Source organism: Fomitiporia mediterranea, assembly GCF_000271605.1.
Source record: "Fomitiporia mediterranea MF3/22 unplaced genomic scaffold FOMMEscaffold_19, whole genome shotgun sequence".
Taxonomy (NCBI): domain Eukaryota; kingdom Fungi; phylum Basidiomycota; class Agaricomycetes; order Hymenochaetales; family Hymenochaetaceae; genus Fomitiporia; species Fomitiporia mediterranea.
In genome coordinates this window covers 379,444-393,146 of record NW_006760404.1, presented here as the reverse complement: position 1 = coordinate 393,146, position 13,703 = coordinate 379,444, and the positions used below count along the sequence as shown (strand labels likewise).

General features: G+C 45.5%; 6 protein-coding genes across 6 annotated transcripts; 3 read left to right on the top strand and 3 right to left on the bottom strand.

Annotated features, from left to right (window-relative positions):
• Window positions 1-753: 753 nt before the first annotated feature.
• On the bottom strand, window positions 754-2,514 carry FOMMEDRAFT_149572 (uncharacterized protein). The gene is made up of 8 exons (XM_007271926.1): window positions 2,257-2,514; window positions 2,172-2,197; window positions 2,070-2,112; window positions 1,933-2,017; window positions 1,793-1,883; window positions 1,601-1,735; window positions 1,119-1,549; window positions 754-1,024 (listed from the first exon to the last, which is right to left on the bottom strand). The coding sequence occupies exons 1-8, from the start codon at window positions 2,417-2,419 to the stop codon at window positions 814-816; spliced, it is 1,185 nt and encodes a 394-aa protein (XP_007271988.1). The 5' UTR covers window positions 2,420-2,514; the 3' UTR covers window positions 754-813.
• Window positions 2,515-4,091: 1,577 nt separating this feature from the next.
• Window positions 4,092-6,414, top strand: FOMMEDRAFT_171535 (Aldo/keto reductase). The gene is made up of 11 exons (XM_007271925.1): window positions 4,092-4,164; window positions 4,222-4,345; window positions 4,430-4,655; window positions 4,723-4,827; window positions 4,878-4,953; window positions 5,011-5,025; window positions 5,084-5,279; window positions 5,349-5,530; window positions 5,594-6,001; window positions 6,065-6,148; window positions 6,206-6,414. Exons 1-9 carry the CDS (start codon window positions 4,119-4,121, stop codon window positions 5,704-5,706), a joined length of 1,083 nt encoding a protein of 360 aa, XP_007271987.1. The 5' UTR covers window positions 4,092-4,118; the 3' UTR covers window positions 5,707-6,001; window positions 6,065-6,148; window positions 6,206-6,414.
• Window positions 6,415-6,486: 72 nt separating this feature from the next.
• FOMMEDRAFT_162587 (Aldo/keto reductase) lies at window positions 6,487-8,063 on the top strand (the record flags this gene model as incomplete). Its single annotated transcript, XM_007271924.1, has 9 exons — window positions 6,487-6,532; window positions 6,592-6,715; window positions 6,790-7,015; window positions 7,078-7,182; window positions 7,234-7,309; window positions 7,367-7,381; window positions 7,446-7,641; window positions 7,709-7,890; window positions 7,954-8,063. The coding sequence occupies 9 exons, from the start codon at window positions 6,487-6,489 to the stop codon at window positions 8,061-8,063; spliced, it is 1,080 nt and encodes a 359-aa protein (XP_007271986.1).
• A 336-nt stretch (window positions 8,064-8,399) lies between these two features.
• Window positions 8,400-9,982, bottom strand: FOMMEDRAFT_24219 (uncharacterized protein). Its single transcript, XM_007271880.1, has 4 exons — window positions 9,656-9,982; window positions 9,024-9,576; window positions 8,876-8,962; window positions 8,400-8,795 (listed from the first exon to the last, which is right to left on the bottom strand). The coding sequence occupies exons 1-4, from the start codon at window positions 9,898-9,900 to the stop codon at window positions 8,595-8,597; spliced, it is 1,086 nt and encodes a 361-aa protein (XP_007271942.1). The 5' UTR covers window positions 9,901-9,982; the 3' UTR covers window positions 8,400-8,594.
• A 451-nt stretch (window positions 9,983-10,433) lies between these two features.
• Window positions 10,434-12,006, bottom strand: FOMMEDRAFT_24218 (uncharacterized protein). Its single transcript, XM_007271879.1, has 4 exons — window positions 11,765-12,006; window positions 11,259-11,681; window positions 11,033-11,170; window positions 10,434-10,823 (listed from the first exon to the last, which is right to left on the bottom strand). Exons 1-4 carry the CDS (start codon window positions 11,798-11,800, stop codon window positions 10,629-10,631), a joined length of 792 nt encoding a protein of 263 aa, XP_007271941.1. The 5' UTR covers window positions 11,801-12,006; the 3' UTR covers window positions 10,434-10,628.
• A 779-nt stretch (window positions 12,007-12,785) lies between these two features.
• On the top strand, window positions 12,786-13,464 carry FOMMEDRAFT_162584 (uncharacterized protein; the record flags this gene model as incomplete). Its single annotated transcript, XM_007271923.1, has 2 exons — window positions 12,786-13,084; window positions 13,137-13,464. The coding sequence occupies 2 exons, from the start codon at window positions 12,786-12,788 to the stop codon at window positions 13,462-13,464; spliced, it is 627 nt and encodes a 208-aa protein (XP_007271985.1).
• Between the last annotated feature and the right edge of the window lie 239 nt (window positions 13,465-13,703).

The following is a 13,703-nucleotide window of genomic DNA, read 5'->3' as shown; positions in this document are numbered from 1 at the left end:
CGCCGGAACTGTCTCACTAAGATGTCTGGAGCTGGACATTTTTACTAACATAAATTAATATTTACCATGTTTATACCACTGTTTTAATGAATGATTTAATTTGATACTCGTAAAAATATAGTGGACCCGTGCCAAGTCTAAACAAGCACCGCATTGTCCCAAGGTAAGATATTGTCGATCTTTATGTCCTGCTTAGGAATGATAAAAGCAACTCATGATATCGACTTGAATTCACCCGCCTCCGAACAGAGATGAATGGAAGCTTGCTTTTTTAGCGTCATCCAGGGCGCAGCAGGGACGGAAGTCAAGATGTAAAGATTTGATGACCATCTCAGTTACTCAGTAGGGGAAAGGGCGGTTTAAAGAGGGTCACATGCATTCATTCAAGCTTCCGCCACGAGATTCATAAGATCCAAGGCGACATCGAGGATCATTGACGAGCATTGCGGAAGACTCGATCCCTTTGCAAACCAACTCTGTCTCCAATTCTCGTTTGTCAGTGTATCAAACAAATGCCATTTCTTGCAATATCTATACTCAACAGCTACACATATTCTTTGTTGCCTATTGGGAATAGTCTAAGCAGTCAGAAGAAGTACCATTGGAGTGAGAGAAGTAAGAAAATGCAGGATACATATTTTTGGCAGGAGATAGACAAGCATTAATACAATCCTACGAATTATAACATCCAAATCGTACTCTTGACGGGGAATAAGGCGACACCTTAGTATGAACCCTAGAATAATAGAACGCACGTGACAGAGACGAGAATGGCCATGAAAATAAAATCAAACTCCCAGATGAATCACCCTGCTATCGTTTAGGTGGCATGGATTCTCGAAGAATAACGATAATGCCGTCGGATTGGGGCGAGAATATAGAATCGACCATCTGAATTTCTTTCACGGGCACGTTGATCCCTCGTTCCGACGAAGCACGCTGTCGAAATGTTTTACGCGAGAGTATGTCAGGGTGTTGTGCTCCTTTCCCGGTCGCGTGTTTTCGAGAGGGATCAGGCAGCTGTCTATGTAAACAGTCAGAGATGATCGTGAGGGAGTGGACACAAAATGCAAGGTATTCGTGAAGCGAACTAAGAGTGTGTAAGACGAGATACTTACCTGTCTCTGCCTTTTAGATGCATATGGAAACGATTGAAAGCATATCCGCCGTCACTCGGAGATCCCTCCTCGTTGACTCCCCAGGTCTTTACTTGGTCTATGGCTGCACGGATCCGTTTTTCATCCCCTGCAGCCACGAAGTCATAAAATGATCTCCCAGTGACGAGCGGCTTTGGCACGATGTCGTCGTTCGTACAGTAGATGATAGGTACCTCCGTACTAAATCGGTCAAGGACAAAGGCAACTCGCTTGGCTGCCACCTGTTTTTCGGGCTGCGATAACGTCAGATTGCGCATAGCTTGCGTAAGAGGATCCAGTTCGTCATGAATAGTTGAGGAAGAATCTGACGCTCCGTCGGTCGGCGGGGACGTCTCTCTCGATGAGGTAGGATCCTCAGATGAATAGGTAGGCATCGGGGGAACGTTCCATCGCTTGACGAGAGACGATCAGTAGACTATACGACCGCCTGAATCACGACATACCGTGAAAGCTAATCGTTTTGCTGATGGTGTGATCACAACCGTCTCTTGAGCAGTTGACGCGGTATGCATATTCTTGGTGGATGATTTCGCAGGAGCGCATGCACCGATGATGTGCTGTCCCACTCTCGAGTTCGTCTGATCAGCATAATCTCTTAGCAGGGAATAGCTCCGCCCGTAATCGTCAGCACTCACGATTCTACAAAGGAGGTATCCTTTACTCTTGTCTTTGAAAGGAATGCGGTGATACATAAGACATGCTGCCTTATCCTCGGAAATCATTTCTCTAGTCTATTATTAGCCAGGCGTTGAGAAAGCGAATCGACGCGCCATACTGATATGCACGATACAACTGTGGCACGTCGTCCGGATGCGCATATAGCGCCGCAGGGGTACCTATAACCTCTTCCGGTGACCAACCTTATCAAGAATGTCAGAAAACCGTGGTTATTGAGAATAAGACGATCTCTACCCATTAGATGCAGAGCCGTCGGGGAGACATATGTACATTTCCCCTGAAGTTGAACATGAGAAAAGGCGGTGTATTTGGAGAAACAAAATGAGAATGTCTTGCCTCCCCAACCGCTTCCATACATACGACTACGGTGCGAGGGTCTTCATCAGAACACAACAAAAGGAGTGCGTAAACGCTGTCTTACTGAAAGATAAATTAGGCAGGTCGTCGCGAATCCAGTCTGGTTCTTCTCCCGCGTCGGTGGTGACGGGAGAAACAGGTCTTGGAGATACGGAAGGTGAACGTTGTTCTGTTCTAGGTGGCTCAGTTTCGTCCTCAGGCGGATTTATTATTCGAGAGAGGTCCATCTTGTCGGAATAGTAGACTCCGAAGCGGGCGAGAGGTAAATGTTGACGGAGACAGGAATCAACTATGTCGTTAGGGAATATAGTTTACTTGGGACGGGAGCGGCTTGTCTCGGAATGCCAATTTATAAATCGGGTGTGTGCCACTCGAGATAAGCAAGTTCCGCGAGTTCTAAAGCCACGAAGTTACAGGTAGATAGTCGTGGTTGAGAGTAAACGGGTGGATCTGGATCCTGAACGGGGAGCCTGACCCACCGTACAACAAACTGAAATTTTAAGGGGAGTCAAATGTGATCATCACGCCCAATCTGGCCCAAACCAGCTACAAAGGACGTTAGAGGATTTCTTCAGCAGACTGTCAAGCTTGTATAACATCTGAGACATACCTGTTCTCAAGGTAAGAGCTGTCGCGAGACGCGAAGGCTGAACGGGAAGTTTACGACTTTCTATGCGCTTCGGAGATCTGCAGATCTCTAAATTCCGCTCGGGTGGACAAATAGGGGAAGGACAAAGTTGGTCTAGAAGTGTATAAATGCTTCTGCCGCTTACAGCAAGAATAGGTTCTGAACAATGGAGGCCCCAGCTGTGCTGCGAGAATAATTGTGGTTTTTGTAAGAGTGTTTCCTCTGTGGTCGTACCTACATGCTTCGGGACAGGTCCATTGATAGAGGTGCAGGCTCTGTGACTACGTATTCCTACAATGAAAGAAAAGGGGTGGTTGAGTGAATTGTGAGCGTTTACAATAATCATATGACTGCAAGCGGTCGAAAAGCGAGGAATATGAGCTCTCTTTTGTAAGCAGTCTACCGCCAAATAAAGTAAGGCCTAATTATTTTGCCTACGATAAGCAATCAGTCACTAAATCTGAAGTCTAGATCCGGAGGTATTTCGTTCAGACTTCTTCAAAATAGTATCTGTGTATACAGTACTCTACATGTGTATCGTACAGATAAAATAAAATAATTCAGAGTGTAAGCATTTGATGGCTTGCAAGCGACTAGAACGGTCTATGGGAGATGATCCGGCATCTCGGTGGACGTTTGGTTCCGGAGGACACTGTAGTAAAATGTTTGCAAGGTGAGGTTCTGCAGTGTTTTTGGGTCAGTACGGAATGCAGGAGTTGACCTGCTGTTGATCTCCAAAGCCTGATGTCCAAAATCTAGCGAAAAAATCAAACCAGCGTAAAGTTCTCAGTGGAGCTTTACTTCATACGCTCTATTCATTGGGCGTGGAACCAGGGGATGCTATATTGGCTACACTTGCAACAGATTATGCAGCCATTTGGCACTGCACGTCAAGTGACTTGAACCAACAAAGACAGCCGTGCTGTACACAGAGAAAAGATGGGCTTGTTGTCTATTTTCATAGAGCCGGTGGGCTAGGAAAAATTTAGACATTGGTTGTAGCCTCGTTGTTGTTAGTTTGCGAAAAGTATTTGAAGACTAGCGGCCTTTTACTTGAGGGCGAAGAGAGCAAAAACATGAAGATTCAGAACTTCAAAAGAGCACTGTCACGGTAGTGATCGACATTTCTGCTTACGGATATTTTTCCATGTCATTGTAATCAGGTTCTCACTGCCAGACTGCCGATGGGCCGTGAACGCGTCACCATTACCATCTCTTCGAAGCCGGTGGTATTACATATATAAATCAGGCTTGTCTGAGATGGTGCACAGAAAAGGTCCCTTAATCTTCTATCCAACATGACTGTTTCTAGAGTCGGTGAAAAAAGAACTGAGATGCCCTACGGTCTGTATATCTAGGGTTTTCCCACTTGACGTGAAGGACTCACTGTATATGACTTAGTGCGTCTCGGAAAGTCTGGCTTGAAGGTATCGAAAATCATACTTGGTTGCATGTCGTATGGTTCTCCAGAGTGGGAACCTTGGGTGCTTGATGGGGAAGAGGGATTGAAGCAAATCAAAGCTGCGTAAGTTGCATAAAAAGCGGAGTTCTCCAACCCAAACTTATCAGTGCATCTGACGTGCCTCACCTCCGTTCATTGCCAATTTAGATACGATGCTGGGATTCAGACATTTGACACTGCCAATATATATTCAAACGGAGTTTCTGAGATTATCCTTGGAAAGGCCATCAAGAAGTTCAATCTACCGCGAGACGAGATCGTCGTAATGACCAAGCTATGGGGAATTGTGTCTCGCACACAAGGAGAGAGATACTGGGGAGACGCTGACCCGGATCAGTTTGGATACGTAAATCAATTTGGTTTAAGTAGAAAGGTGACTTTAAAATAATTCCTTCTTCCGACTAGTATAGCATCTAAGACTCACCATGTTTAACGTCTAGCACATCTTCGACTCGGTCAAGCACAGTTTGGAACGTCTTCAACTCGAATATATCGATGTATTGCAATGCCATCGATTCGATGAGAATACGCCAATCGAAGAGACAGTAAGCTGGACTCTTACTTCGAGTAGAATCATGCTGATTATACTTTGAAGATGCAAGCTCTCCATGACGTCGTCAAGGCCGGCTATGTACGTTATATCGGCATGTCTTCATGCTATGCATGGCAGTGTACGTCCAATATAACGCACTCCTTGCCCACTTACTAATATATAGAATTAATGTTAGTCTACGCAATGCAAAGTCCGTCCTCTATTTCATTCTTTAGGCAAAGACATACTTACTGAACTCAATCCGATAGGTTACGCAATAACGCATAACCTCACGCCATTCATTTCCATGCAAAATCATTACTCGCTGGCTTATAGGGAGGAAGAACGCGAGATGATGCCGCTCTGCAAGCACCTTGGTGTCGGGTCCATTCCGTGGTCTCCACTCGCTCGGGGCTTCCTCACACGTCCTGTCGGCGAACAGTCAAAGAGGAGCCAAACAGATATGTGCGTATTCATTTTTGATCTGGCCTGCATACTGTTAATGCAATGCTGATTCCATATTGTGTCAAAAAGTTGGACCAACATCTACGGACAATACGAAAGTAATCACAAGATAAATTCACGTGTCGAAGAGCTTGCGAAGAAGAAGGGCAAAACGATGGCACAGATTGCTTTGGCGTGGGTCATGAACAAGAGTCCTGTCTCAGCACCAATTGTTGGCACGACAAGCATGCAAAATCTGAAAGAATTAATTGGTAAGCGTCGTACCACCTCTGGCAAAGTCGTTTTGCTAATTATAAACTACAATGCATATGCAGAAGCGGTAAATATCAAGTTGACAAAAGAAGAAATGAAATACTTGGAGGAACCGTACCAACCGTTGCCCGTTGTAGGGGTTGCAGTCCGCAAGTCATCAGATGACGACGATTAGATATACAGGTCTCCTCGTGCGCTGTACCCTAAAACGATGGAAAAAGAATCCGAGTTAGAATAATAAGAATTTCAGGAAACGTGAACTGAAGCAGTTGAGGGATTTGAGGCTGATTATGTACTACTTATCACGTGCTTGGATTCGCAACGGGAAAAAAGAATTGTCATCGAAGCAAACTGCGCGTTTGTCTGTATGAAATGTGTCCTGACATCTATATGTGCCACAACGAGGAGTATGTAAGAAACATTAAGTCAGTAGCTGCAGTTTAGATGGTCGGTTTTGATGGAGTAGAAAGGTGAGCAACCTCTGTTGTAAATTAAATCAATTAGTCTACTAAGGTGATCTTCGTTGCTGCCAGGCACAGTCGAGAACGTCTTCAGCCGACCGCATCGATGGTCTACAATGCCATCTTTCGATACGAATATACTGATTAAAGAGAATGTTGGTAGCCCATTGACAAATGATAGTACTGGATCCGGCTGACTTTCAAAGTTTTAAGTCATTCATGATTCCGTGAGGCAGGCCAAAATAGAGTCACTACGTTGAGAAGTCGAACGGACTTCATACTTACATCTCAGATATTATGTCAACGAACACGCGTCTACTGAAAGTCGTACTAAGCCGGTCTTCTCTGTCTCCTCTTATTCATACTGCCGGTGAGCCGTGGACGCGTCATACATTGCTTGTTCCCAGCTCTTTGAAGCCGGTGGTATTGCGTATATAAAGCAGCCTTTTGTCTGAGATGTCTTTTAAAAAAACCCACTTGGTCTCCTATCCGACATGGCTACCTCTAGAGTCGGCGAAAAGAGGACGGAGATGCCTTACGGTAAGAATACCTAGTATCCCATTCACTAGGGGATTTCTTATTCACCTTAATTGACTTAGTGCGCCTCGGGAAGTCTGGCTTGAAAGTATCAAAAATCATATTGGGATGCATGTCGTATGGGACTCCGGAATGGCAATCCTGGGTGCTTGACGAAGAAGAAGGACTGAAGCAGATTAAAGCTGCGTAAGTTGCACAATTATAAGCCGTGCTGGCTCAACGCTGCGCAGATTCTAACTTACTCTTCGTTGCTAACTAAGATACGATGATGGCATCCAGACGTTCGATACGGCCAATGTATATTCGAATGGCGTTTCTGAGATAATCCTCGGAAAGGCTATCAAGAAGTTTAATCTGCCGCGAGACGAGATCGTCGTAATGACCAAGGTCTTCGGAATTGTATCCCGCACACAGGGCGAAAACTATTTTCAAGGTGCCGATCCAGATCAGTTTGGATACGTAAATCAGTTTGGACTAAGCAGAAAGGTGACTCTCAAATGTTGTTCTTCGCGTGTCCTGGTCTGGGATTTACCACGCCGTGCGTTTAGCACATCTTCAACTCGGTTAAACACAGTTTGGAGCGTCTTCAGCTTGACTATATTGATGTACTGCAATGCCACCGATTCGATGAGAATACACCAATTGAAGAGACGGTAAGCCTATTGTCTACTCCGAGTACCAATAATGCTGATGACAGATTAAAGATGCAAGCCCTCCATGACGTCGTTAAGGCAGGACATGTACGTTATATCGGCATGTCTTCTTGTTTTGCCTGGCAGTGTGCGTCCATGCAACGTCATTATTCAATCACTTACTAATTCATCGGATTTTCATCAGTCTATGCTATGCAAAGTTCGTCTTATTCCATTCCTAATCAAACGGCATATATACTAACACTGGATCTACTATGCAATAGGTTATGCATTAACACATAACCTTACGCCATTCATTTCCATGCAAAATCACTACTCGCTAGTTTACAGAGAGGAAGAACGCGAGATGATGCCGCTCTGCAAGCACCTTGGTGTCGGGTCCATTCCATGGTCCCCACTCGCTCGGGGCTTCCTCACACGTCCTGTTGGCGAGCAATCCAAGAGAAGTAAAACAGATATGTTCGTGTCTACTCTGATTTCGTCTACGGAATCCTGACTCGGTCCTGATTTGATGTTTTGTCAAAAGGTGGTTCAATCTTTACGATCCATACGAGAGTAACCATAAGGTAAACGAACGCGTCGAAGACCTAGCGAAGAAGAAAGGCAAAACGATGGCACAGATTGCTTTGGCGTGGGTCATGAACAAGAGCCCAGTCTCAGCACCAATCGTTGGTACGACAAGCATGCAAAATCTGAAGGAATTGGTTGGTAAGTATCGACCTACTTTTAACAAAGTTATTTCGCTAAGTGTGAACCGAAACAAATGTGTAGAAGCGGTAAATATCAAGCTGACAAAAGAAGAAATGAAGTATTTGGAGGAGCCGTATCAACCGTTGCCCATTATGGGGATTGCGGTCAGCAAGTCAGATGACGATGATTAGATATAGTTTAACTTACAGTGCGCTATATGGTATAATGATGTAAAAATCCTGTCCATGATTATGTCAAGAATGAAACTTAGGAATATGTAATAAACTAAAGAGAATTAGGAATGATCGGAGTGGTAAAGATGCTGCCCACCCGTGCAGGGTAGGGGGTACCTGACAAAACTTGTAATTACATATGATCTGTATTGTGAGAATTCGCCACCAGGTCATAAATACCAGTATAGTGAGAGCATGAAAGTCACTTGCATGCATACATATAAATGATTACTACATGTGCTTATCCTTTCAGCCAGTTTTATCCTTTACTGAACTGTAAGAGCTTCTTTGTGCGTTTATTTTTTTCTAATCAATCAAGGGTACAGCATTGTGTATCATATGCAGTATATGAACATTATAAACATGAACTGTAACTGCATGCAGATTTCGACTGGTACATCTATCGTTCAAAGATGGCAATGTTAACAACGCCCAGAAACAGTTTGCCTGGAGCTTTGAAAACCGTTTGTATATTTGCTTCTTTGTGCTTTAGCAGCAACCTTTCTGGCAGCAACTGCTACTCTGCTTCTTATTAGTCTCACTAGCTGAACTGGCTTCTGTGGTTTGGTTGATGACCTTGACGTTGCAACAGGAATCTTGATCGGTCGGTATCACTTCGTCCTTGCTGCAGCACGTGTCCACCACGTCTTTGCCATTGCCGTCCGGCATTTGGTGGATCTCCTTGGCGTTCTAGTTCAGATCACATTAGAGGCAAGATATTGGAAGGATCGGATGCGGATGACATAACACTCTGGACGACGACGACTCACCCGTTGGGATTGTGTACGGGCGCCCTGCAGAAGCTCGTGGGTGCAGCACAAATCCCCGTCTGGATTTTTCGGTACACAGCACGGCAACTGCACAGAACGTGTTCAGGTTGGGGATAATGGACAGCGCATCGAACGAAATTGGACGTACCGTTTCCTCCGAGCTCGTTGAGCACTTGCATGCGTCTGCTTTCCGGCATTCTTCCTTTTCGTAGCAGCATTCGCACAGGTCGCGGTACTGCTCCACGAGCTCTGCGTCTTTCTCAATTCTCGGCCCATTGGTAGCACATCCGCCGCAGCACCCGCCATTGAATTCGGGGTCTCGCACCCATGAGAGCATCTTCCATGCTTCGCGGGCAAACAGTATACCAAGGATAAGTGATGTCGCACTGTCAACCCACCAACCGCCATGCCAGAGTCTGAATACGAGCGATCCGATGAAGAGGACGATGGTAATTTGGATGCAGGAAAGCGAACAGGTCGCTTCGCCCATCATTGTGCTGCTGTTAAGACGGACTGCGAGAGTGCGCTTGGGCAACCAGATGATAATCATTAAGACGAGAGCACTTGCAGCAACGATGAGCGACGCGTTAGACGAGTCGGGTTCGGAGTGTAGAACGAGGCCGACTATGGCGGTGACCTCGGTTGCGAGTGCAAGGATTGCAATGAGGATACCGATACCCCATGTTCCCAGTTTTTCGACGCTGTAGTGAATGGAATACAAATTTCCCATCAATCAAGCGTTTTGCAAATATTAAAGGAACTGTATGTCCTCGCGCTCACCGTAAATTAACAGGCGACAACTCGATCGTATCTTCCTCGCCCGGCTTCGCAATGTGTCGGAAACGCCAAACGACGATGGCAGCAGAGGCGACCTCGATGCCTGACTGGATGCCGAAAAAGACAAGGGAACGGGAAGAGCTCTCTGCTCCGATGGCGATAGAGACTGCTCCTTCCGCCCCGTTGTAGAGGATGCTGATAATGCTTATGGCAATGGCATACTGCTGTAGACGTTGGTACGTTGGCATGATTAGATAGGCGAAGTGTCTTTGCTGTTGGTTGCTTGTACGCAAAGACACAACTAACAATGCCCGCGTCAGACGACTTAGACGCCCTGCCTTAGAAGAAGGGCGTGGGCGATAAGCTGTAGGCCTTTGTATATATTTGTAGTCTAGTATGTGGTTCTGGAAGCAGTAATGTTATGTTCACAGGACTTCTGGATCACTGGACAGAATTAGTCAGAATGTGAAAAGAGATTAGTCAGACTCAGAGGAAGCTATCTTTCGTGCTGTTTCTACACTGCAAGCCGAAGTTTAGCTCATAAGAGCCAAACTAGGTCAGTTTTAGAAAGACTACTAACAAATCGGAGAGGTGAGGACAGCCCAGCAGAAGGCAATAGCCCCAAACTAACCAAGGTAGAAAAGCCAAGCTGCCCAAGCAGGATTTGTGAACATTACTGTATTACATAATCGTACAATATCGGTCTGTGGATGCATACGTACAGCTACAGAACCCTGTGAAAAAAGCAAACACAAAGATGTCCGAGCCAAGAGAAGGGCAAAAAAATCTGGTCATCAAACCGAGTTTTCGGTGTGCAATTGATCATCAGGAAGACGTAGAAAGGAATAACTAAGGCTGATCCTACTATACACACAACCAGTGCAAGAGCGAAGCGCGATGTAAACAGGCTTGCGAAAGCATCAATCATACGTAGAAGGCAAGAGTAATGTCCAATTAAATTCATCAATCAATCTAGTCAAGCGGCTACACCAATAGCGTAACCACGATCCCGACCATCCATCATGATAAAAGAATCATCATAATCCGACATCGGTCGGGGCTTGCTGATGCCCATCTCTCGTACTGGTTCGGGTGGTGACAAGATGGACGACCGCCAGCGGAGGACGAGGTACGCCCCTTCTATGAAGAAGAATATCACCATTAGGCCGAGCTGTATAAAATTGTAGGTCAGCTATACAGTTCACATGAGGGGTTGAATTCAAGGCGGTCAATCAAAGATGGCATGTCAGATTTAAACGGGTGTAGACAGAAATGGAGGCAGACAGATGGGATTAGATAAATATGGAAGGATAGGAGGAAGGCGGTGAAGAGAATGAAAGATGGTGGGAAAATCAAGCGATGCCAGATATCCGAACTCACCATGCACCCGTTGTCGAGGAGCCAATCAGATGAAGGGTAATCAGTGCCCTTCGCAGGGTGGGCTGTGTTATACGAGACGAGTCGCGTAACTTTAATGGACTCGAAAACAGTGGAAGATGCCCAATATAAGACAAGGCTCTGTTTAAATTCAGAGAAAATAAATCAGTACCAGTCATGTCTCGAGATTCAAAAAATCAGTTGAAGTTTTTCCTAATAAATCACTTACGGCAGACACAGTTAGACTCCTCGTCCTTCCCATCCCGCACCCCAAGTTCCCAAACGCTAACATGAAAATAGTAGCGACACTCGCAACGATGCCCACAGGAAGCAGCGCAACACCCATGTGAGCAAGGACAAGCCGGACCACTTCGAGCACACGTAGTGCAAATAAACACGCAAACAAGAAGATGTATAAGTAATGCACCCATCTCGGGAAGCCTTGAGCGAATATTCGTCGTGGTGACTCGGAAGGAGATGAATAACTGTATCTGTTATAGGATTGTCCGACGAAGGCTTTTGAAGGAGGATTGAACTTGGATCGATGATTGAGGAAGAGTCGTATCGGGATGTAGATGGCGATGAATGCGAGCAGGAGGAAGGATGGAATATTGGTTATGACCATATCAAGTGCACATGTTGACGGTGAGCCCTACATGCAAATCGATGAACATCGATCTGTCAGTAAAGGAGATAACAATGCGAGTCGCAAAGGACGAAGAAATTAGTACTTACCGGAAGATCAACTCGATTCGTATTTGAGCAAAGCATAATTTCTATTGCGGCGCGTGGATTGCAATGAGGAGTTGACTGCAAGCTAGTAATAAGACCAGTGGAGGAGCCAATGCTTTAAGAATAAGAATAAAGGGGGGCCACGCTGTTTCTTGAGCTTCCTTGTGTAGAACAAGTACAAAGAACTCGTGCGAATTTTGTCTTCTCGTCGTCAGGTTACACACTTGAGTTTGTCAATTCACACAGGGATGGCGGGCCAGACAAGCGTCCAAAAATACAAGTCGGGCGCGACCAAGCCACGTCGGTCGGAAGGGACTAGAGACCAAGGGAGGAGAAAAGGGAAAAGGACGCGTGCGATAGGACAGGCCTGCCCTTTATAAACTTCATTCTCGTTGTGACTGCAAGTGATGATCGTAGAGAGGCTGGGGATGGAAACAATGGAGAGGCCTGCTATTGGCCGAGCGTCGCGCCGCACCGCGCATCGCATTGCAATTTGACGCTTCGAAAGTTGGGTGGTTGACACCTGGTTTTTGTTCTTTCCCGCCATCATTGATGGAGTCCACGTGACCCGGGCACGTCGGGGATCATCAATGATCGATATCATTCAGACCTGCAGCGCCTAGATCACAAATTCAAACGAGCTTAGGATCTGGAACTATATGGGCATCTCGGATCGAGGCTCTGTCAGATTTGGCGGATGCTTTTGTTAGGTGCCGGACTGCATTCGTAGTGGAACGCAGATGTGGTGAAGGCAGAATGAAGAACCGATTCTAGCATGCATTTAGCTTGACTCTGTATGCGTTTGGAAGGAGTGGTATAGAGTGAGCCTCTTATCCGTGGCACACTTGGCTAGATTGCTTTGCAGCATTTCAATACACCACTAAATTGGATATTTACCTTTGTTCTTTCGAACGAGGCAAAGTAAGTGGTAACCGTATATTAAGGTGCAGGCTTCAGGTGCCACACAAACACAAACCCGTCAATCCCGATTACAGTTGCCCCTGTCCTAAACAGTATTAAAGATATGAGCCAAAATAGCAAAGGCTTGCCTGGATTCTCTGAGATAAGCTATGAGAACTTAGAAAGTGTCAAGCGCTGTGGAATCCAGGGCTTTTATGTTGTTGCTAATACAAGTGAAAACTTCGTAGGCAAACACATTGATGCGTTGACCTCAAAGTATAAACGCAAGCCGGTCTTTTGGGATATATACCTGGGGTTCCGTAAGGGAGGCTCGCTGTCATACGTGATCATTCATGCAGGTATCAACTTAGACAGTTATAAAGAGGCAGGTGAAGACATGGAGGGCTTGCCACTTGAGGTCAGGTAAGTATTCAAGTATTATCCTATAAAGGACCATCTCCCAAATGTTATGTAGTGTGAGGTATTCAAGAAATGCTGCAGCAAAGTTGACCTATGCAGCGAAGAAACTTTACTTCCCTGTATGGTATGCACGCCCTAATATGAAGAGTCTCTTAGATTATTGGTTCAAAGAGAAAGGGCGCAATAGGTTACGAACTGGCAAAGACGGGATTGGACTGTTCTGGATCAAGACTTTGCTGGATGATGCACGGGAAAAGGGTTACATAAAGGACCGTGATGAGTGGGAAGCATGGGAAGCTCTTGCCTCGCAAAGTGGAGAGATAATCGAAGTGGACTCGGAGTTCTATTGTATACCCGGGAGTGGGACATTCGAAAGCCATTAATTCTGAGCCTCCACCATTTGCTAGCAGTACTATAGACCCAGTGCTGTTTATCAAATTATTCAGCGAAATACTGTACTTGAATATTTGTATTGCGAATAAAGCTAGAATCAATATAGAATAGAAATTGTCAACGAAATAGGTGTCAGGTGCTATCTGATTACACTATGACCTCAGCATTGGAAGGCTTACTTTGCAGGAGTTAAATACAGTACGCTTCTGTATTGGTCATTGGCTAATTT